We start from the raw sequence: 24,842 nt of genomic DNA on the forward strand, positions 1-24,842 counted from the left end.
CTGTTACACCCAAGCTATTGCAAGAGATGTCAATTTCTTGTGACAGCAATAAAAGTGACTAAATAAAATGAAGTTATAGTGTAAAAATAAAAAAAATAATAACATTTTAAAAAGGCAAACATTTTAAAGCAATCCTGTCCCTCCTGTGTGCAAAAGTGAGCGCATGCATATGTAAACAGTGATCGCACCACCGTGTGGGTGGTGAGGTATCACCATGAACGACAGAAGAAGAGTAATAATTCTAGGTCCAGAACTCCCGTGTAACTCTAAACTGCTAACCTGTAAAGCTTTTTCAAGCGTCGCCTATGAATAATTAAATGTAGTTTGTTGCTGTTCCATGGGCATGTGCAATTTTAAAGTGTGACGTGTTTGCTTTCTATTTATTCAGCATGGCATCATCTGTTATATTTTACAAATTTGGGTATTATATTGTGTTTGTGTTCACTAACAGTCCTTAGAGTGTAATCTTAACAAAACATTTGCATTTGAAAAACCGCTGCATGAATATCTCCTAAACATGCGCCATTTAGGAGATATTCACAGCGCCAGCAGACAGTGACATCACATCAGTGACATTCTTAGTTTTTGTTATAAAATTTTGTAAATAAGTGATTTTTCTCCTTCACTGATGTGCGCTAATGAGGCTGCAGTGATGGGCACTTATAGGCTGCACTGATGGGCACTGATGAGGCACTAGTAGGTGGCACTGATGGGAATTGACAGGCGGCACTGACGGGCACTGATAGGTGGCACTGACTGGCACTGATAGGTGGCACTGATTGGCAGCACTGATAGGTAGAACTGACTGGCATTGATAGGTGACACTGAAAGGCAGCTCAGATGGGCATTGATATGTGGCATTGATGTGCACTGGTAGGCACTGATATGTGGCATTGATGAGGCACTGATGGGCAATGACAGCTGGCATTGATGGGCACTGACAGGTGGCACTGATGGGGCTACACTGATCATCAGGGCACACTGATCATCAGTGCCCTGATGATCAGTGTAGATGTCCCCTCCGAGGAATGCCGATTACCGGCTCTTCTCTCCTCTCAAGCTGTCAGCGTGACAGCTCGTGAGGAGAGAAATGCCAATAATCGGCATTTTCCTATTTACATGTGATCAGCTGTGATTGGACACAGCTGATCCCATGACCGACATCTTCAGCTCTTTCTGTTGATCGGTGATCCGCTGTGTCCGAGGGACACAGCGCACCACAGATCGCCGCGCTGCGCGCTCCCAGAGCCGCGCAAGTGCGGTTAGAGTGGGAGGACGTTATATGACGTCCTCCCAGAACGAGAGAACCGCCTTGCGCCCGTCATTACCTTATATGGCTGTCAGAAGGAGGTTAAAGTATACCTCAATGTTTTTACAAATTTGATACTGTAAAACAGGGGAGGCAAAATAAAGGTAGAAACATTTTCACCTGTCTTCTTTTAAAATATCAGGATTAAGATCCTTAAATCAAAACTACACTGAGCACTACAAACCAAAAACGCTATTTAATTATTTTTTTATATTGAAAGCAAACTCACCTCACTCATCCATCCATTCTTCCATCTCTCTGTGCTTTATTTTGCAAACAAATCGCTTTGAAAAACACCAAATAATATTTCTGCCTGTGGCATTATTGAGTATGGGCAGATGATTCTTGCAGCATTCATTTCCTGTAATCCATCTGACCTTAGCTCAGGCATGCAGACAGGAGAGTGTTCTTAGCTGAGAAAACTCCTCCTCCCCTCCTAAAGACTCCTAGGATGTATGACAACATTCGCCTAGGCCCTGGAACTAGAAAGTAACTGAAGAAATGTAAAAAAAAAAAGTTTAAAACACGTAAATATGACACTTTCCTATCACTTTATTAATACTAGCAGCCAGGGGCGGACTGACAACTCATGGGGTCCCCGGGCAATAGGGGATCATGGGGCCCCTGTGTCCTCGCCCACACCCAAAAAAGCCTATGAAAAAGCCATTGAAAGGTACCAGGGGCATCTCATGGGGCCCCCCACTGACCCCGGGCCCTCGGGCAGTGCCTGAGCGCTCAAATGGTCAGTCCGCCCCTGCTAGCAGCATAAGGATTAAAAATAGTCAATGGTGATTGAAAGAGTAAAATTTTGCTTCAACTTTTAAGGAGCCAAACCCTGTGGGTATCCAGCTAGCATAGAAAATATAAAAAAAAGTGCGGCGCTGATAGATATGACATAAGATCTATAAACCCATATATGTCTCAGATGATCTGAAAGCACACTGTGATGTATAACAGAAATAGTGACCAATATTTAAGATGAATAAGTAATAATGTCCAGGCGAATAAACGCAGGATCTTGCATAGAAACTAGTAAGCCCAGGATCAAACGGTAAAATTGCGGTTGGCCTCCCCTCTGATGATGTGCTGGAGCACAAAAGGCCTTAGGAGGAGCCAGCAGAGCGTGACATCTTAGCCGCCCGGAGCCACGAGGAGGCCCGGCGGCCATATTACTTTTGGTCAGTCACACAACTTTTATCATTCACTGGTTCAGTGTTTTCTGCCCTGTTTTATACTATTTTGGAATAAATGTTCTTGATTTTACTCACTTACTACACTATGAGGTTTTTTTGGCTCCTACCTGGAGCTAATTTTTAGGACATCATACCTATTTTGGCCACCGGAGGGAGTTCCTCATCCATTATTCACCTAGTCTAAAGAGGATCTCTGGATCTGGATGCTGTCCATTTTACCAAGATCGCCTGCTCCCGGATACCCACTGTACCCGCTTGATGAGTGATTTCCAGGGGTCATACTACATATGCGCTTTTATATAGCGCGTCCGGTGAGTGCGCAATTTTACCGTTTGATCCTGGGCTTACTAGTTTCTATGCAAGATCCTGCGTTTATTCGCCTGGACATTATTACTTATTCATCTTAAATATTGGTCACTATTTCTGTTATACATCACAGTGTGCTTTCAGATCATCTGAGACATATATGGGTTTATAGATCTTATGTCATATCTATCAGCGCCGCACCTTTTTTATATTTTCTGTGTATTTTCAAAGGTTTTGCTGTGATTGCCTTGGGTGCATTGGCTGCTGTTGTGAAAGCGCTCACTTTCTTATTTTTCTTTTATCCAGCTAGCATAGTCTGCGACCAGACTGTAGAGATCTCTCTTTATTAAAAGTAAGAGACATAGAAGGGATTGGTGTTTGAGACTGTTGTGTTTTGGGGATATCCTAATTCACACCTCACCCTTTTTCACATATTGCAATTTACAATAAACCTGTTCTGAGCTTACTAACTTCTTCAGCCACAGCCACTGCATATGTACGTTTGCAGGGCGGCACGGCTGCGCAAAACCACGTTTTAAAACGTGGTTTTGCAAAACAGGTAGGGGGCGTGTGCGAGGCACGCGCCGGCCCTACCTGTTCCGCGGGTGTCAGCAGCGGGTCTCCGCCGCCGGGTCACGGCTGGTCATTACTGGCCGTTTCCCTGCGATGAGCGGTGATCGCTGACAGAGAGCAGGGCTGCATTGTTTATACACAGCCCTGCTATCTGTCAGTTGCCTGTCAGCTCGTGACAAGCTGAAGAGGGAGAGAAGAGTTTCTCTCTCTCAATCAGCCTGTACCCATCCAGCACACACCCCCGCCCCCTAGTAAAACACTCCCCTCACACAGTTAACACTAAAAATGTTAACCCCTTCCTCCCCAGTGCCATTAGTACAGTGTCAGTGGGTTTTTTTTTCACTGATCACTGTATTGGTGTCAGTGACCCCAAGTCAGTTCCCCCCCCAGTGTCAAAATGTCTGCCGCAGTCCCGCCATAAGTCGCTGATCGCCGCCATTATTAGTATAAAAAAAAATTAAAAATCCCAGTATCTTTCCCGCCATTTGTAAACGCTATAACTTTCATGTAAACCAATTAATTTACACATATTGGGATTTTTTTTTAGCAGAGACATGTCGCACAATGCATTTTGGATGAAATTTGTGACAAAATTTGATTTTTTATTTTTTTTTACTGGACATGTTTTATAGCAAAAAGTCCAAAATATTGTTTTTTTCTCTCAAAATTGTCAGCCTTTTTTTTTACAGCGCAAAAAATTAAACACGCACAGGCGATCAAATACCACAGAAAGAAAGCTCAATTTGTGGGAAAAAAAGGATGTAAATTGAATTTGGGTGCAGTGTTGCATGACCGCGCAATTGTCAGTTAAAGTAACACAGCAGGGTGGTATATTCTAATGGTGGGCATACCACACACTTTTTCTGGCAGAGATTTCTTCTCATTTTTCTTTCAGTCCACTGGCTGCATACAAAAAAAAAAAAAAAAAAAAGAACATAGCATATATAACCAACAAGGACCAGCGATGTACTGGTACATCACTGGATTTGAATGGTTATACCAGGATGATGCCTACAGCAGGCATCATCCTGGTATCGTTTTTTTTCAGCCGGTGATTGGCTTTCATGTAAAAGCAATCCTAGTGGTTAATTAGCTGCAAGATTGCTTTTACCAGCAGTGGGAGATGATGTCCCCCCTCCCCCTCTGCCTTCCACGGCCTTCTCGGGCAGTCCCGTGCCATCAGGGGAACCTGAGAATGCAGCCGGTGTTTCTGCCAGCTCACCATAGAGCTGATTGGAGACCAGAATGGTGCCAATCATGTAAATTGGGAAAGCATCTGATCACACCGATTTTGGTTTGATTAGATAATGTAAGGGCAGAGGAGATATCTAGTGTCTGATAGAGCCCAGATTTCTCAAAAAAGAATATGACAATGCCCATTGAAGTTATAGGGGTTATTTGCATTCCCTGTTATAGCATTAAAAGTGATAAAAAAAAAAAATGAAAGGTACAATGTAAAAATAAAAAAAAAATAAAAATAACTAAAAAAAAAAAAAAGAAAAATTGCCCCTCCCATGCGCGCACACCTGTGTGCACAAGCCTTGACCCTGTGCTGTTATGTAAACAGCGGTTGCACCATGCATGTGAGGTATTGCCATGAACGTCAGATCAAGGGCAGTAATTCTAACACTAGACCTCCTCTGTAAATCTAAAATGGTGGCTTTTAAAGGCTTTTAAAGTGCTGCCTATGGATATTAAAAATGTTTGCAGTTTGTCGCCATTGCATGGGGCATGCGTAGTTTTAAAGCATGTCATGTTTGGTATCTATTTACTCGGCATACCATTATCTTTTATATTTTACCAAACAATTGGCCAATATAATGTGTTTTTGTGCATTAAAAGTAAAAAAGTGTATTTTATTTTTAAAAATTGCTTTGAAAAATCGCTGCGCGAGTACTATGTGCCATAAAAAAATTTTAGTACTCACCATTTTATTCACTAGGGTGTCTGCTTTAAAAAAATATATAATGTTTGGGGGTTTAAATTAATTTCCTAGCAAAAAATACTGATTTTTTTCATGTGAACAAAAAGGCTTGGTCTTCAGGTGGTTAGAAGAGTGAATGATGTGTGGCATAAACTTCTAATGATGGGCATAAAACACCCCCCCCAAATGACCCATTTTTGGAAAGTAGTCACCCCAAACTATTTGCTAAGAGGAATGTTGAATCAATAGAAGAATTTATTTTTTTACCACAAGTTTTTGGAAAATGACAAAAATAATTTTTTTTTTTTTTTTTACACAAAATTGTCACTTAAATGATTTACTGCTCACACATGCCATGGTTATATGTGGAATTACTCCCCAAAATACATTTTGCTACTTCTCCCGAGTATGGGGGTACCACATGTGAGAGACTTTTTGGCAGTCTAGCCAAGTACAGGACCCCAAAATCCAATAAGCACCTTCAGGCTTTTAAAGGGCTTTATTTCCTCATTACACTTCCAGACTACCTATCACAGTTTCGGAGGCCCTGCAATGCCAGGATAGCACCTAACCCCCCCAAATTACCCCTTTTTGGAAAGTAGACGCCCCAAGGAATTTGATAAAAAGCACGGTAAGTATTTTGCAGATCTCATTTGTTACCACAAGTTTTTGGATAATGAAGAAAAAAACCAAAAACATATTTTTTCTATTTTTTTATATTCAAAACCTTGTGAGGAAAAAAAATGAGATCTGCAAAATACTCAACATGCCTCTTTTTAAATTCCTTGGGGTGTCTACTTTCCAGAAAGGGGTCATTTGGGGGGGTTTGGGGCTATCGTGGCATGTCAGGGCCTTCGAAACTGTGATAGGTAGTGAGGAAATGTAATGAGGAAGTTACACACCTTCAGACTTTCAAAGTGGTCATTGGATTTCAGGCTCCTGTATGTGGCTAGGCTCCCAAAATGTCTCACACGTGGTATCCCCATACTCAGTAGAAGTAGCAGAATGTATTTGGAGGTGTAATTCCACACATACCCATGGCTTGTGCAAGAAATAAATAATTTAAATGACAACTTCGTGTAAAAAAGCACTTAACACTTTAAAGTAGAACTATAGGCAAAATTTTTTTTCCATTTTTGGAGAAGGGAGGGTTTAACCCCGGTCAGATTTTTTTTTTCACCATCTGTGTCCCATAGGGGAGATTTACTTATTGTCCCAGAGCCAAACATAAAGTGAAAGGAAATCCCTGCAAAATTAGGGAATTCCCTGGGGACCCCCAGGTCACCAGAATTAGTGTCCCTATTGAAAGATTTCCCCTCTATTACTTTTCTCGGGACAACCCAACATTTGGTATTTTCTTTTACTTTCACTTTCAATGATAATGGTAAACAGAACAAACTGATAAGGTGAATCTTCTTATGGGGGCACAGACAGCAATAAAAATTGACAAGTGTTCTAATCCCTCTTCACTCTGTTAAGTTTAAAAAAAGTGTTTTGCCTTTATTTATACTTGATTTGTTTGCCACAAGATTTTGGAAAATGTTTAAAGAAAATGAATTATTTTACACAAAGTTTTCAATTTAATATGATACTTCTCACACATAACATGGGCATACTTAGAATTACACCCTTTAACACATTCTGCTACTCCTCTGAAGTTTCAGGATATCACGTGTGAGACTTTTTCATAGCCTAGCCCCCCAGAGGGGCATGACATCTTAAGGTGTCCTATGGGCATAAATTACGCACATGTTTTCCTGACAATCTATTACATTTGTGGAGGTCCTGGAGAACCAGGACAGGGGAAATAATTGGGGACACCTGACACTGACACACAATAATTGGCTCTGCTGACACTGATAGGATGCTGGTATAGCGGTGATCAGGATGCTGGTATGGGGTAAAGTGGTGATCAGATCGCAGGTTTGGTGTATCGCAGTGATCACGATACTAGTATGGGGTATGTCAGTGATCAGGATGCTGGTATGGCATATGGCAGTAATCAGAATGCTGGTATGGGATATGACTGTGATTAAGACGCTGGTATGGGGTATGGTGGTGATCAGAACAATGGTATGAGGAATGGTAGTGATCAGGATGCTGTTATGGGGGTATGGCAGTGACAAGGACGTTGGTATGGGGTATGACTGGAGACCCTGGGACAGCGGGGCTGGGTGCACTCTTTTATAGCATTACACTGTGGGCAGGTTGGCATTGCACTTTGTGAGTACACATGCAGTGTGACAGGCTGCTGTACACTCACAGGCTGCACCAACAGTTCTCTCTGTGAGAGCAGAGAGAACAGATGTTTACTTTCGGTTTCCATTGTTTACCATGTGAAAGCTGTGATTGGGCACAGCAATAACAGGGTACAAGATCATGTGATCACCCAAGACACAGTGGTAATGTGATCTGCTGTGTCCAGTGGACACAGCGACCATCAGATGCACGCTCTGTGAGCTGCTACCCATGAGCCTCTGATGCAGGGGGAAGTTCGGGTATGTCCACCCAAATCAGCATGCATCTTGTCCAGCCATACATGAGCTGGATGGAAAGCGGTTATGGCAGCGTTTAGAAGACCTCAGCTTCTGTGGGCACAGTGCCAGCAGTAAAAAACTGGCATAACAAACAATGGTTTATATAATAACAAATAAAAAGTCAGCAGTTATTAAAAACCACTGAATACCTGTCTCAAAAAATTATATAACATTAATTTGGGTCCAGTGTTGTATGACTGTCATTCAAAATATCAAAGCAATGAAAACTGAAAAATAACCTGGAACAGGTTAGTACTTAAGTAGTTATTCTTTTAGGTTGTCATATAGAATACACTTTCATGCAGTCTTAATTTCGTTTCTTTATATAAAAATAGATTTTGTCTAAGATGAGAACATAAGAAAACACCTTTAGCATGACTCTTTTTTTTTTCCTTTTTATTATAAATATTTTCTAGTATCACATGTACAGGTAGAAGGTTCTTTACTCATCATTCACATGCTAATTTTCCATCAAAACTGGATAGCGCAATAGCAAAAGCTTGAACTGCACACATGGGGTACTTGTAGTCCATTGTGAATGCATCGTCAGCTACGCGACCAAACTGCATGATTATATAATCAACTGTAAAAAGAAAAGAGAAGCAGATTAAAAACTTTTTTGCCAAGTATATCATTGACTTTCAGCATTGATCCAATTACATTATAGTTTAAGTCTTGATGTAGCTACAATATGAAATTCATGATTTGAATCAAGATTCATGGTCTCACAAAGCTTTTCTCATAATCTCATGGTGCGGTTTGGTATGCATAATTGTATATTATGGTATGGTATGCAAAATATACAAGAGTTCCTGTGAAGAGAAAAGAAGCACTAAGCCCAACTCTCTTTATATCTGGCAGAAGACAGGATGTCCATTACAGTACATCCAGAAACCACATCATTCTGTAATGGAAATAATTTGTTTGAGCCAACTTGGCCCGCAATAACTTTCCTGGCTTACCTCACGTCAGCACTAATGGGTTAAATCCTCCTCCAGAACCTCCAGGACCACCTTGTCCTAGCCAGAAAAAAAAGACCCCCTATTCCATGTTCTTTTTTTTTGGTCACAGACTCCATACCACCTACTTAAATCCTGTTCTACATCCATCCCCACTACTGAACTTCCCACCTTCCAGGTTCAGCCTCTCCTGGGGTTGGAGGGTCCAGAATGATGGAGGTAAATCCTCCTAAAATTGGATGCCCTGTGTGCAGGCAAAGTGCTTAAATAGCATATATTAATTTTACTGCGGTGGACAGCTGTTGCTCTAGTTATGTTTTCCTTCCTCCTGTTTGTTTCCCTTAAAGAACTGCGCCAACCACTCTACTGTTCCATCTCAAGTCTGACGTCACAGGTGGGTGCTACAGCCCAACGCCTAGCTAAAAGCCAGAAGCACGGTCAGCTCCGCTGTTTGAAGCTAAGGTAAGGAACTGATATAGACAAGGAGCATAAATCAACAGCAGAGCCAGTAAACACACAACTTACAGGCTCCTAATGCCTAATACAGCCTCAGCTTCAGATTCCCCTGGGTCTGGTCCGCCTGGCTGCCATCCTGCTGAGAAAGACCTGCATTCCTCTGCAGTAAGTATGGCAGCACTTTGGAACAGCCAGTACCCTAAAAAAGATTTTCTGTTGCTGAGCTTGCATGAGGCTAAATTTTGCTTTCCTTCTGTCACCTTTCAGCCATGAGCTCATCACAGTTATCAAAGGCACGAAAATCCAGAGAGAGGTAAGAAAGGGCTACGTGGGATGTTTGTTAAAAGGGTGCTGCACACTATATTAATGATTGTGTCTGGATTTTGTAAAACCAGAAGCCCTAAAAGAAAGAACTCACAAAAGGAAAAGTGAAATCATCGCTCATTTTCGCCACACTCAAAACATCGGTTCCACTCACCAAATAGTTCAGGCTGCAGTAGAACACCAGCCATGGAGTTTGTAGGAAATGAAGGTCGGCCATCTCAGGGCCTCTGTTTGGCTTGTTCTGCCACATCCCTGCCGGAGAAATTGTTATGCGTGGATAACATTAAAGATATGGCCGTAGACAAAAGAGGTAGGTGTGTCAAAACCCATATTCACAAAGCAGTGGCCCAGAGTATTCAGCTTTTGTCTAATGCAAGCTGTTCTGAAAACGAACCTAACAAACAAAGCCCTCCACCGATGCTCAGAATCATCTATAGATCTGGTTAGAGTTTTGGCAAGATTTATGGAGCATTCCGTCAAATTCAGGCCTACTTCCTCAAGTAAATAGAAAAAAGCAGCAACCTTTTTGCTGAAACCAGTCTAAATTTAGAAGAGCATGAGAGGCCAGATCGTACAGACTAGGCCACGAATATACTAGAACTCAGTGGAGAGGAACACAAATTTCCTTTTTATGATGTGTTAAATCTAAGGCTGTGTAGGTGGCCAAAAAGGCAGAAAAATCCTTTTGATAGGATGCCCATCCAGTTCCTCCCAGTGGAGGCCAGACTAGCCGCTGAGTCCAGAAAACTGTGAAGTAAGGATACAGAATAATCTTTCACAAGAAATCACCAGAAAAATAGATTCAAACAAACACAGTGGCCAAACAATCAAGAGAAGTGAAAATTCTTGCGAGAATATGTGACAGAGCTACATCAAAAAAATGCCATTTCTCTCATACCTCCAAGTCATTAAAAGAAAGGAGTCTTGTCTCCAGTTTTGGTGCCCAAAGCACTGAGGGTCTCAGGCGGTTCTGGATCCTGAAATCACTAATCCAAAGCCAAAAAGATTCAAGATGGAGTTGCTATATACCATCATATCAACAGTGCAACCAGGGCACTAGTTAATATCTATCGATATAGCAGATGTGGTGTAGTGGTCAACAAACATCACCAAAAGTATCTAAGATTTGTGGTAGCAAAACAGCGCTACCAGTTCACATACTTATCTTCTGGAATATGCGCAGTGCCCCAAGTTTTCTCAAACATTTTGCTAGCAGTTATTGCAGTCATTTGTCTATTGAAGCTAGAAATATTCCATTATCTGGTGATTGCCCATTCAAGTGAGGAGTTGGCCTTAAATCGCTTTAGCCGGCTGATAACCAGACAGAAAAGCCAGCTTACACCGACACAGGCAATCAATTGGCATAATACTCAATACCTGAGAAGGCCAAGTTTCTCAAGTTTCTTGATTGATTGGTTTCTGCAAGGGATTGTAAGATATGCCAAGACATGTCCATGACAGCAATTATGGTAGTCTTCTATGCAAGATTTCACATGAGAGTCTTCCAGGTCTCCTTCCTAAACCAGTGGGAAGGCTTTTTGTTAGAACAGAAGATCTTTTTTATCTAAATGAATCTACCAGAATCTGGCTTGGTGAGCGTCGCCAGAGAGCCTCTCTTGGGCATGCCCCTAGTCCCTGAGACTGGATATTGGTGACTTTGGATGCCGGGGGGGGGGGCTGGCTGCGTCGGGAGGCGAGTTCAAGCCAGGTGGCACATTGTGGAATCCAAACACTCCAGTCTCCTGAAGTTACAGGCAGCCTTCATGGCCCTTCTCTCCATTTCAGAACTTGATTTGAGGGTCACAAGTCAAGTTAATGTTGGACAATTGAACAGCGGTGGCCTACATAGCTCAATAAGGGGGCACCAGAAGTCTACCTTTGCTACAACATCTCCCAGGCAACCAAAATCAGCTAGTGGATCAATTGATGGCCAGCTGGGACTCCTGCAAAACCTTTGTTTGGCATTACAAGTTGGACGTAGTCTCGCCCAGTTTGACAAGATTTGGGGCATCAGTGGTGTCAGAGCCTTTCCAACAAAAATAAATTCTTTTGAAACAGCATATTTTTGAGGCATTCATTCTTTTCTTACCCTGGATTAACTATGTTATATCCCATTAGTTCTGATGTGAGGTAGGCCAGGAAAGTTGAAAATTGTTACCGAGTACTTACCGTAATTTTCCTTTTCTGGCCTATCCTCACATCAGCACAATTTTCTTCCCTCTCTAGTGGCCTGTCACTGGCTAAATCCTCAAACATGGAATGGCAGGGAGGGTCTCTATTTATCTGGCTAGGCGAAGGTGGTCCTGAGGTCTCTGGAGGAGGAGTTATCCATTAGTGACATGAGGATAGGCCAGGAAAGGAAAATTACGCTAAGTATTGGGTAACATGTATTTAGAGGGCATGGCTTCTGCTGACATGGAGGGAGGCAGTTAGCGTGGGCCTTGTGGTGCAGCCTGAAGGATTCGACAGGTCTATGGAGCAGGGAGGATACTATAATAACTTGCTGGGCACTCTACAAACCCTACAGATTTTTGCTGTGGTTTATACAACCTTGCAGAGCTGCCCAAGCTTTATAATATTCTGCTGAGACTTGTGATGCTTCTTTACAATGATATTCTGCTGAGCCTAGCTGTATCCTTTTGAAATCTGAAGTGCTTTACAAATTCTGTCACACTTTGCTGTGCTTTATGAAATTTTCTGAGCCTACTGTGCCTTTTAACACGTTGCTAAGATTTACAATACTCTGCTCTATGATATCCTGCCAAGCTCTGTGGTATTTTCTGATTACCTTGTGGAGCCTTGCTGTTTTTATAATACTTTGCTGTAGTTTGTTCAGTTGAATCATAGCTTACTGGATCCTGGCGCAACCAATTGTGCCTCACTAATATTGGGGAACTCATTAAGCTGGTATATTTATCTAATTAAATCAGTAAAAATCTGGTAGCATAATAAATAAAGTGATAGAGTTGGTCAAAGAATTCGTGAGGGCAGAGAAGCAAGATGGCGGACGTAGTCCCCCACAGACACAGAGTAGAGGTCCACCAACAGGGGATACACGCAGGCTCTCTACCTCAAATACTTCTGAGGCGGAAAAAATATAGAAGCAATCAAAAATGACATTGGAGCAAGTAAACGCACAATTAATGGAAGCAATTCAAGCAAGTAATATCATGCTATCAGGAAAAATGGATGAGATAAAAATAGACACTGGATGATTAAAACAGGATATGCAATAAATCCAGCAAATAGTAGTTGAAGTGGAAAACTGAATATCCTTTCTGGAAGATGTGCTATCTCCAATGAGTAAGAATATATCAAATACTGAAAGACAACTAACATTGTGGCAACAAAAGGCGGATGATTTGGAGAATCGGGTGCATCGTAACAATATCAGGATTATCGGATTACTAGAAAGGACAGGAGGACAAAATCCAAGTGCCTTTGTTGAAAAATGGCTGAAAAGCACATTTCTTGAGGCTGAATTTTCATTAGCATTTTCGGTGGAGAGAGCACACAAGGTTCCTGCAAGACCACCACAGCCAGGGGCACCTCCCAGACCAATGCTTGCACATATGTTAAATTGCAAGGATCGTGATATGGTACTAAGAAAGGTGAGACAGCAAGGCATTATGTAAACATTAAGATCTTTATCTTTCTGGATTTTACCCTGGATCTACAGATGCAGAGAGCAACTTTCAATGATGTTAAAAGGAAGATGAGAGAAAAGAAGATAGAATATTCAATGGTGTACCCAGCAAGGCTAAGGGCGATGGATAAGGGAATAGTTATGTATTTTAACACTCAGAACGGGCTCAAGAATGGTGTCAAACAAGCTGATGATTGGATATGAGAGGAGAGGGAGAAGCAGAGTAAAAAGTATGAATACGAGGTTAAAAAGCACTTTTTTTGGAAAATGGACTGGAAGATAATAGACCTTTATATGGTAACTAGTGCAGTATAAATAGTCTTTGTGTCTAGTACATTTGGACCCAAAATTCTCTCATTGGACATCAGAGGTTGGGAAGAGGTACTTTTCCCTTTAGGACAAGGGTGCTTTGCAAGGGAGGGAGGCTTTGCCACCCCCTTTGCAAAGAGCTTCCTCCCACAGTAGAAAAGCATGCGGCTTGATCTGTAACAGAAAAGAAGGGGGATGCAAACTTGCTTCCCCCACCTTTCTGGCTACCCAGACTGCTAATTAAAATATATGTCCATCTAATGTTTGTTTTGGACAGAGCTGGAAACAGTTAGAACCTCTCCTAGGTTATACATTTGCTGTATTAATGTTAATATTAATTTTAATATTAACAAAAATCTGTCTGAGCATGCTAAATGTGGAACAATTATGAAAGTCTGTATGAAACCTTTGAGATATTAACTATGCTACATTTAGAGTCTGTCAGAGAGCAGTAAATCTTACGATCATCAGAATGGACAATCTGAAAATTCTTGATAGAAGGGTGGGTAACACGTCCATGAAAGTTGAGCACATAGGATTGTGTTTCCTCATTCCACACAGGGCTCTTATTGTGGAGTTCAATTACATTCTCCATGTTCTTGCTCTGCCATCGCTGCAGTAGCCCATCACTGTCCTTTAAAGAAGGAAAAATATAAGCAAAGGGATACATGTTAACTAACTTATTCGGCCAAATGTGTACAATAGTTCTTAAAGATCTTTTAATTTCATGTTTTTTAACCGCTTCCCAACCCCGCTATAGCCGAAAGATGGGTACAGAGCGATTGTCCAGTTCTGGGAGGGCATCCATGGACGTCCTCCCAGAATGCGCCCCCCGGCGCTGTCGGTGATCGCTGTGTCCTACGGACACAGCTGATCATGTGATGAAGTAAAAGGTCAATCACGGCGACTTTTACCTTTGTGATCAGCGGTGTCCAATGACACAGTAGATCACAATGTAAATACAGTTGCCAGTTATCGGCAGCACTTTCTTCCATCTGTCACAGCGTGAGGAAAGTACTGCCAATAACCGGAAAATGTGACAGGGGAGATCTGCACTAATAATCAGGGCGCTGATTATCAGTGCCACCCGTCAGTGCTGCCCAGCAGTGCCCATCATTGCTGCTTATCAGTGCATCATCAGTGCCTCCTCATGCCCACTAGTGTCGCCTCATCAGCACCGCCTTATCAGTGCTGCCTATCAGTGCAGCCTCATCAACACACATCTGTGAAGGAGAAAAATTACCTGTTTGCAAAATTTTATAAGAAAACCTTTTTTTTTTTCAAATTGTTTTGCTCTTTTTTCATTTACAGTGCAAAAAATAAAAGCCCCAGTGGCGATTAAGTACCACCAAAAGAAAGCTTTATTTGTGTAAAAAAAAATAAAATTCATAATGGGGGGGCATAGCTTGGCATGCAGCAAGGATGGATGGAGCAGCGGACATTAAAAATACTTTCTCCTCTGCAATAATTGAGCTGAAAGCAGACATTTTGGCTCTGTCAGAGAAGATGGCGGGCATGGAAAGAGCTGGCATAAGAAGGGACAAGGCTATTACCAGGTTGGATCCTCGCCACTTATAACAGGGGACGGAGACACAACATTAAGGCGTAGAGACAATAACATCTGATCAAACAGAGTCGGCCCTACGGTCGATATTCAATAACCTCCTAGAGAGGCTGGCAGACACACATATTTCATTTGATAGAGCTCATAGGGCCCTGAGAGCTTGCCCGGCTGATTATGTACCCCCGAGAGATATTATCTGTTGCCTTTCAGATTATTAACCACTTCAAGTCCGGACACTTTTATCCCCTTTCAGCCCAGGCCAATTTTCAGCTTTCAGTGCTATCACACTTTGAATGACAATTGCTCGGTCATGCAACACTGTACCCATATGAATTTTTTAGCATTTTTTTGAGACAGATAAAACTTTAATTTGATGGTATTTATTCACCCCTGGGATTTTTTTTTTTTTGCTATATAAATGAAAAATTCTACTCATTTTGAAAAAAAAAGTGTTTTTCTTATAAAATTTTGTAAATAAATAATCTTTCTTCATAAATGTTGACCAAAATGTATTCATCTATCTTTTTAGTAAAAAAACAAATTAGTTTATAACAGCAGGCACCGATCGCGGTGCTGCCTGCTCCCAGGGAGCGCGCACAGGCAATGGATGCAGGGGGACTTTTAGAAACGTCCCCCCCGTATCGGCAGAGCTCCCGTCTGGCCATTTATTGAAATGAGCCAGATGGAAAGGAGGTTAAAAGAGGAGATTTTAATCAAGGCTTGTCAAAATTACTTGATTATTTTTAATGAACATACAGTGACCCTGTTCCAGGACCTCTCACCCATTACCCTAAATAACAGAAGAGCTTTACGCCCTCTTCTGGAGTTACTTTGAAGTAATGGAATCCCATATAAATGGTGCTTCCCTTTTGCTCTCAATACCACACATCAGGGGATACAATATTACCTACATACACCTGACGAGTTACAAGTCTTTTGCACCAACCTACAGCTGCCTTGTATTGACCTACCGGACTGGTATTGAGAATTTAGAGATCCTCCCTTGGCCCATAGTTCACCTCATACACCACATTCTACACCAACTAAACCACCATTGAAGAAAGGAAGCCCTCACAAGACCTATACTTCAAGACGACAACTCTCGCCATCTGGCTCCAGAATCCTAAGAGACTGTGACAATGGCTGACAGTAGAACAGCCCCATCCTTATAAATTCCATTCTGCTGGACTATTGTTCTTGACCGGATTACATTAAAAAAAGTACATCAACAGTCCTCCTAACGTTGTCACCGAGACTCTATATACTGCCTCGATTCCTAATGATACCTATACAGGAGTCATTTATGGAGAACGAAAGCTCTTATTTTACTGATTTTTGTTTCCTTACTCTATAATTTTCCAGCCCAATCATAGCCTACTTTGATATTATTTGAAGTGATCCGACAAAGTCATTCACATGTCAAACTTGCAGGCTACCTCCCCCCTCCCTCTTCCCCCACATGTCCCCCACCTTTCCCTCCCCCCAAAACCCTCCTCTTCCCTCCCACTGCCTCCCTTTACCCACCCCTCTCCCCCCCTCCCCCTCAAATATCTTTCCCCAAACTCCCCCATCCTCCCCTCCCAAATCCCCCCCCCATGTGAAGTTTTCAACTTCTGTATTTTCAATTGTAATAGTCATGTCTATCTTTCAACATGATATTGTATTGCACTTGAAATACTGATCTGATAACTGAAGTATTGACACACAGTCCCTTGGTGACCACCGCTGCTAAACCATGGGACTACATTGTGTATCATATCAACATCAGTTTGGTAATAGCAATCTTGTTTGACTGTTAAACCATCTTTATAGTGGCTTTATGCACAATAAGATGGTCTGCTAAAAGACGGGGTCTATCAGGAGAAATCTCTGGTTATATTTGTCAGTTATTTGATCACTTTTTCCCTGTATACCGGGTGCATTCTATCATTTGTTCACACCCCTCCCCCCCACCAGTGAGTGCTTTAGTAACTAGTGACAATTTTGGTCATTATATAAACTATTGCAAACCCAAATTAATATATCTCAATGTCTTTGTATCTGGGATTGCTACCTAATATCTTATTTGCAATTCTCTCGGCTGAGGGAATGCCTTTTTCGGTTCTTAGAATACTTCTCTATTCTCCTTTTTTTAATTATTGTTTATTTTACTTCCAGTTATTGTATGGTACGAATCACCCATTCCATTGCATTCTAACATGGCATATTCCGCTCTAGGGATAAATCCTACAGTGATTTCTCATAACATGCAAGGTTTGAATATTCCTGAAAAGAGAACTCAATTACTGAGGGAACTCAAAAAGGCTAAACCAGCTTTTGTTTTTCTACAGGAGACTCATTTTATAGCTCACTCCATACCAAAATTGACAACTTCTTATTTTCCATTGGCATATCATGCCTCTAACCCTTATACGAAAAGAGGGGTTTCTATTCTCATAGGAAGAGATTCAGGATTTGAATACACCCAGCATTTAGCAGATCCAAATGGCAGATCTCTCTTTCTCAAAAGGGAAATGTCATGATGTTCAGATAACATCTAACAGCTAATAAAGCACATGTGATGTTTTGCCGTAAAATAATAGATGAACTTATGGGGTTTTCTTCTTGCTGTATACTTTTGGGTGGTGATTTTAATATCCCTCTAGACCCACTCCTGGATACCTTCAATGGCAAATCTGTAATCTCTTTTAAGATACTGAAACAAATAAAAGCCCTACTTGGATCTATGACATTGATAGACTCCTGGCGAACTGTTCAACCCTCTGACCGAGATTATACATTTTACTTGGCAGTACACAAAAAGTACTCCAGAACTGATTATTTGTTTATCACCCAGAGGGATTTGCGTACTTTGGAAAATGCAGACATTGGAGTACAAACCATTTTTGACCGTGCACCTATATCCATTTTACTAAACTGTCACAAAACTGCCCATAGGGTGTGCAACTGGAGATTGAACCCAACATTGCTATTGGATCCCTCCAATTTGACTCAAATTACTAATTCTCTCTGATTTTATTTCATAGAGAACTCTCTGGATGATATATCACCTTTAACCACCTGGGAAGCCCATAAATGTGTGGTCTGTGGGAAGTTTATCAATCTGGCTTCAAAACAGAAAAAGGAAAAAAAAAAATGGTATTAGCCCTGACCAGGGGCGGACTGACAACTCAAGGGGCCCCCGGGCAATAGGGGATCATGGGGCCCCTGTGTCCTTGCCCAAACTCAAAAAAGCCTATGAAAAGGTACCAGGGGCATCTCATGGGGCCCCCTACTGACCCCGGGCCCTCGGGCAGTGCCCGAGTTTCCAAATGGTCAGTCCACCCTTGGCCCTGACAACAAAAATTTCCAAATTAACAGCCCATCATAAACACTCAGTAACAGTTCAAATGGTGACAGAACTTTTAGAAATGCGTCGTTAGTTACAAAATCTTCTAAATTTAAACGACAATCGTATTTTGTTCTTTAACCACTTTAATACCAGACACTTTTACCCCCTTCCTGCCCAGGCCAGTTTTCAGGTTTCAGCGCTCTGACACTTTGAATGACAATTGTGCACTCATGCAACACTACCCAAACTAAGTTTTTATAATTTTGTTCACACAACTAGAGCTTTCTTTTGGTGGTATTTAATCACCGCTGGGGTTTTTATTTTTTGCTAAATTAACGAAAATTTTGAAAAAAAAAAACAAAACACATTTTTCTTTGTTTCTGTTATAAAAGTTTGCAAATAAATAATTGTTCTTCATAAATTTAGGCCAAGATATATTCTGCTACATTTCTTTGGTCAAAATAACCCAAATCAGATTTATTATTTAGTCTGTAGGAAAGTTATAGAGTTCACAAACTATGGGATATATTTGAAAATTGATCAATCCTGAAGTACTGACAGCCAATCTAATTTCTTGAGGCCCAAAAAAATGTCAGAACAGTACAGATATCCCGCACAAATGACCCCTTTTTGCAAAGTAGACAGTCCAACGTATTTCATAAGAGACATGGCGAGTTTTTTTGAAGTTGTGATTTTTTTGTCATATTTTGGAAAAAGAAGAAATTACAAAAATGCTCACAATTTTTTTTTTTTTTTTTTTTTACATACTGTCACCAGTGCAGTACAGTGTCATCATATAACTGGTGTGGTGGTAATCAGGGACACCGACTGGTTTAAGTATGAAAAAAAAAATAATGATAATTTTTTTAAATTTTTATTACTTTTTTTAATATTACACTATGATCAAAGTAGTATAATGTTGCCATAGTAACATTGTACTACTTTGGGGAACTGATCAGTATTTTTTTTTTTTTTTTTTTTTTTTACACAATTTGATTGCTTATAGCAAAGAATTTCTTTGCCATAAGCAAGCATTTAACTGAATAAAATCTATTCATTCAGGTTTTTCTGTTGTGATTAGCTGTAATTTTCCACGGCTAATCACATGACACAGATGGGCTGTGATTGGCCCAGCCTGTGCATGTGATCACTGTGACCATTCACAGCTAGACACACTTGTATACAATGGATGGCATGAAAGGAAGCCATCCACTGTTTACAACTGTCATGTGACCTGCTGTGATTGGTCACATGGTACTGGCAACAGGGCCGGTACACAGATCTGTCTTCGGCTGTGTCCAATGTACACAGCCGGTGATAGATCTTGCCACAGCGCGGCCTTACAGGCACGCACAAGGTGCGATTCTGGAAGGACATCATATGACACCCGTCATTTTACTATAGCCCAGGTGGGAAGTGGTTAAAAAAAAGAATTATTTTATGAACATGGAAATAAAAGTGGGAAGTACCTTGCTAAAGCCTTACACAAAATTTTAATGTATCCAATATCCCTAAGATCGGAACTTCGAATAATAAAATTACTAATATTACAGATTAGATTGTGGGGGTATTCCATAAATATTACATGTAATTGTATAATCTCCCGTTGCCACATAAATGTTCAATTGCTCAGGGAAACAGATCTCAGATTGTAAAAGACTACATTATACGGAGTTGTATGCCCAACTTGGAATTGAAAGATTCTGAGATGCTGGAACATCCAGTTACAGAGGAAGAACTTTTATTAGCAATCGAATTATTAAAATCTGGGAAAAGCCCAGGTCCAGATGGTTATACTGCTCATTACTATAAAACATTTGTTGATATATTGAAGGACCCTTTGATGAAAGCATTACATTTTTTAAAAGATCCGCAAAAACTGACATACTATACACTTTCTCCATGGCCCATATTACAATTCTACCCAAACCAGGTAAGGACCCCACTGAGTGCTCTAGCTATAGAGCTATTTCACGGTTGAATCTTGACTTAAAGTTACTATCAAACATTTTAGCATTCCAATTACGTGATTTTCTCCCACAACTCATTGGCCCTGAGCAAGTTGGCTTTTTGCCAGGCAGAGAAGCAATAGATAATGTGATTAAGGCCTTGAATGTGATCCATATGTTTGGGGGAGGCCTTGCCGTGGGCCTTCTCCTGACAACAGACGCAGAGAAGGCCTTTGACAGGGTTGCATGGGATTACGTGATGCTATTATGCACCTATATCTGATTGAAGGCTCATATGATGACATGGATCTCACCACTTTATCAAAACCCCTCAGCTAAACTGAAGATTAATGGCACATTGTCTGAATCAGTTCAAATTGGAAAAGGTACAAGGCAAGGTTGTCCTCTTTCACCTCTTTTGTTTATACTGACATTGGAGCCTTTCATCAGAATGGTAAATTACAACCCCTCAATTAGAGTTCTGGACGTGGGCTCTACCACAGATGATTTATTGTTCTTGCACAACCTCCCCAAGAGGCCAATTGCTACAGCAGTTGTAAGGCTTACCTGAAACCAGCAGGATTGGTACACCAGCGGGTCACTCTGGGAATGATGCAGGCTCACTTAGACCAGGGTCTAAGTATCCACCGGTCTTCACCAGAGCTCCTAATGGTGGAGATGGATTTGGCTACGTGAGAATACCAGGTCTCAGTCTCAGGATCACCCCACCAGGAAGAGGGAAGGCTGGAAACCAAGAGTGGATCAAACAGGGATAAGACGAAAGCGGAGTCAGTCACAAGCAAAAGGTCGGTCACAAACGAAATAGATGGTAGCAGTACGGAAGAGCAGGATATTGGCTGGAAGGCACAATAATCTGGCAAGGAGGAAGTGCCTGGACATGGCTTTTATAGGAAGTTCATGGGAGGAGCAAGGAGTTCAAGGTTCAAGACAAACAGGGCCAAGGCAGGATCATCCAAACGATTGTCAAGGGAGCTGTCCAGCATTCCAGGTAGCTCAGTGAGAAGAGTTACTGCCTGACACAGTAGAAGTCCCAGGTTCAAGTCCAGGCCCTGATAGTACTCTCTCCTCCCAGGACGTCCTCTGGATGTCTTAGGGCCAGGTTTGTGAGAAAACCTCTGGTGGAATTCTCTTATTAATCTAGAGGTGTCAACATTCTCCTCAGGCTCCCAAGAATTTTCTTCTGGCCCATATCCTTCCCATTGAACCAGATATTGTAATTTGTTCCTAAAGATCCTGGAATCAAGAATTTTCTCCACCACAAATTCTCCTTCACCCTGTTCCTCAACAGGTGGAGGAGGTGGAAAAATTCTTCCAGGGAAAGGATTTTCCTGAAACGGTTTGAGTAGTGAAATGTTGAAAACAGGGTGAATCCTCATACTGTCTGGAAGCTTTAAACAAAAGGTGACTGGGCTGGTTTGGGCAGAAATCTGAAACGGACCCACAAACCTTTGACCCAACTTAGCAGATGGCACATGCACCTTCAAATTCTTTGTTAATAACCAAACTTTGTCACCCACGTGAAATGTAGGAAGTGCTCTCCGGTGTCTGTCAGCAGCCTTTTTATAATATTCCTGAGCTTCCCTCAAAGTCTCAATCAATTTCTCCTGAATCTCCTGCAATATAGTTAGTCTATTGGTCACAGCAGAAATTGGAGTTGTGATAGGGAGATCAAGAATAAAAACTGGATGATAACCAGTGTTTAAGTAAAAGGGGCTTTGAGAAGTGGAACTATGTTTAGAATTGTTGTATGCAAACTCTGCAGTGGGAAGACAGTCCACACAGTCATCCTGAAGATAAGTGACAAAGCATCGTAGATACTGTTCTATTGTTTGATTAGTTCTCTCAGTCTGACAATTAGACTGGGGATGAAAAGCAGAGGACAGATTGATTTTAACATCCAGGGCTGAGCAAAAGCTTTTCCAGAATTTTGAAGTAAACTGCACACCTCTGTCAGACACCACATCATCTGGGATTCCATGCGGTTTAAAGACTTCTCAAACCATCAGTTCTGCAGTCTGTTCAGCAGTGGGCACCCCCTTAACTGGAACAAAATGGGCCATTTTTGTGAGACGGTCAACAACCACCAAAATGGTGGTCATTCCTTTTGAGGGAGATAAATCGACCACAAAATCCATAGAAATAGACCCCCATGGTCTTGATGGAACAGGGAGCGGCTGAAGCAACCCCAAAGGAGAGGCTCTGGGAATTTTATTGCGTGCACAGGTCAAGCATGAGCCCGCATAGCGTTTGACATCTTTCTTGTACCCCTGCCACCAAAAGGAATGTGATAACAGTTCTTTGGTCTTAGCAACTCCAAAATGCCCAGCAAGTTTGCAATTATGAACCAACTTGAGAGCTTCCACCCGAACAGACTCGAGTACATAAAGCTGATGTCCTTGAATCCAAAAGCCATTCTTGTAAGTCAGGTCAATGTCCTTAGGTGGATGATTGAGAAGTGGGTTATTCTCATACCCCTCTTTAAGAAGATTCAAGAATGCCTTAGGACTTGTAGCCCCTAGAAAGTTCTTTTGAGGCAGGATTGTGCATTCAAAGTTGTTTTTCTGGAGAGGCCCAGACGACATCCGTGATAAAGCATCAGCCTTGCCATTTCTTGACCCAGGTCGATATGAGATAATAAAATTGAACCTGGAAAAGAACAGTGACCAACGTGCTTGTCTAGAAGATAATCTCTTGGCAGAACGAATGAATTCTAGATTTTTGTGATCAGTGAAGACAGTCACAGGATGCTTAGCCCCTTCCAACAGATGCCTCCATTCGGAAAAAGCTTCCTTAATTGCCAGCAACTCCTTATTCCCAATGTCATAATTCTTTTCAGCTGATGACAAACAAGAAAAATATGCACAGGGGTGAAGCTGCATCTTTTCTTCTCATCACTGAGAAATGATAGCTCCCACGGCAGAGTCTGAGGCATCCACTTCCACAATAAAAGGTAGCTCAGGATCTGGATGTACCAATATTGGTGCAGAAGTGAAAAGAGTCTTTAGCTTACTAAAAGCAGTTTGCGCCTCAGTTGACCATGCAAAGGGAACTCCTTTCTTTGTCAGCTGTGTAATTGGTGCTATTACTTTAGAGAAGTTTCTTATGAATGTCCTATAAAAGTTGGCAAATCCAATAAATCGTTGTATTTCCTTAACGTTTCCAGGGGCAGTCCAATCCACCACTGCCTTGATCTTTTTGGGATCCATGCTCACTCCTTCTGAAGAAATGATATATCCCAAGAACTGGATGTGGGTTTGTTCAAACTCACACTTCTCCAGTTTGATGTAAAGTCAGTTCATCCTTAACCTTTTGAATACCGTGCAGACATGCTTGCGATGCTCCTCCAGGTTGTCCGAAAAGATGAAAATATCGTCCAGATAAGCAATAACAAACTGGTCCAACAGATCTCAAAAAACATCATTGATGAAGTGCTGAAAAGTCGCAGGAGCATTACACAGGCCAAAAGGCATAACTAGGGACTCGAAGTGTCCATATCTGGTTGTAAAGGCAGTTTTCCATTTGTCTCCTTGATGCATGCGTACCAGGTTATATGCCCCCCCATAAGTCAAGTTTTGTGAAGACCTTGGCAGAGCGGAGTCTTTCCAACATTTCTGCGATTAAAGGGAGTGGATAACGGTTTTTAACAGTGATTTTATTCAAGCCCCTAAAATCAATGCATGGACGCAAAGTGGAGTCCTTTTTCTCAACAAACAGGGCTGCCCCTGCAGGAGATGTTGAGAGTCTGATAAAGCCCTTTTCCAAATTCTCATCAATCCACTCCCTTAGCACCTTTAATTCAGGTTCCAATAAATTGAAAATGCGGCTGAATGGTATTTCTGCTCCTGGAAGCAGTTCAATGGGACAATCGTATGGACGATGAGGAGGTAATTGATCCGCATTTTTTTTTATCACAGACGTCTCGAAACTCATGGTATTGTGGAGGCAGGTTGTCATATGACTGTGTAGTTACCATATCAGCCTGTGATTCCCTGATTGGTAGACAACTTGTAGCATATGGTTTCCTACAATGTTCCTCGCAATGGGGGGGGGGGATGTAATATTTATGGTCCGTGCTCCACAGTTGATGGAGGGATTATGGGTAGAAAACCAAGGGATGCCCAGGATGACAGGAAATTTAGGTGATGTAATCAGCTGAAAGCTGATGGTCTCAAAATGGTCAGCCTGAAATTGGAGTAGTAGAGGAATGGTTTCATGAGTAACTGGTCCTGAGGATAAAGGTGAACCATCAACCATTTCCATATCAATAGGGGCAGATTGGTTTCTTCTGAGAATATTATTATTGTGGGCAAACTCTATGTCCATAAAGTTTTCCCTAGCCCCAGAGTCCAGCATAGCAGAACAAGGAATTTCATGGCCCTCAGTGAAAAGTTTGATAGGGACAACAAAATGAGACTGTTTAGGACCAACTTTATTTTCTTCA

The 24,842-nt window shown here is 41.6% G+C and overlaps 1 protein-coding gene across 1 annotated transcript in view; it reads right to left on the reverse strand.

Moving 5' to 3' along the window:
* Window positions 1-8,229: 8,229 nt before the first annotated feature.
* The window catches only part of LOC149462011 (tubby-related protein 1-like), a 104,394-nt gene continuing 87,781 nt past the window's right edge, over window positions 8,230-24,842 (reverse strand). Inside the window, exons 12-13 of the mRNA XM_089677586.1 lie at window positions 13,999-14,170; window positions 8,230-8,425 (exon numbers count right to left, since the gene is read on the reverse strand). Of these exons, the coding sequence (XP_089533712.1) occupies window positions 8,292-8,425; window positions 13,999-14,170 (306 nt within the window). The 3' untranslated portion in view covers window positions 8,230-8,291. The remainder of the gene's footprint in view (window positions 8,426-13,998; window positions 14,171-24,842) is intronic.

The sequence above is a fragment of the Staurois parvus genome, unplaced genomic scaffold, assembly GCF_062004578.1.
Source record: "Staurois parvus isolate SC_StPar_1 unplaced genomic scaffold, SC_StPar_1.0 ptg000188l, whole genome shotgun sequence".
Taxonomy (NCBI): domain Eukaryota; kingdom Metazoa; phylum Chordata; class Amphibia; order Anura; family Ranidae; genus Staurois; species Staurois parvus.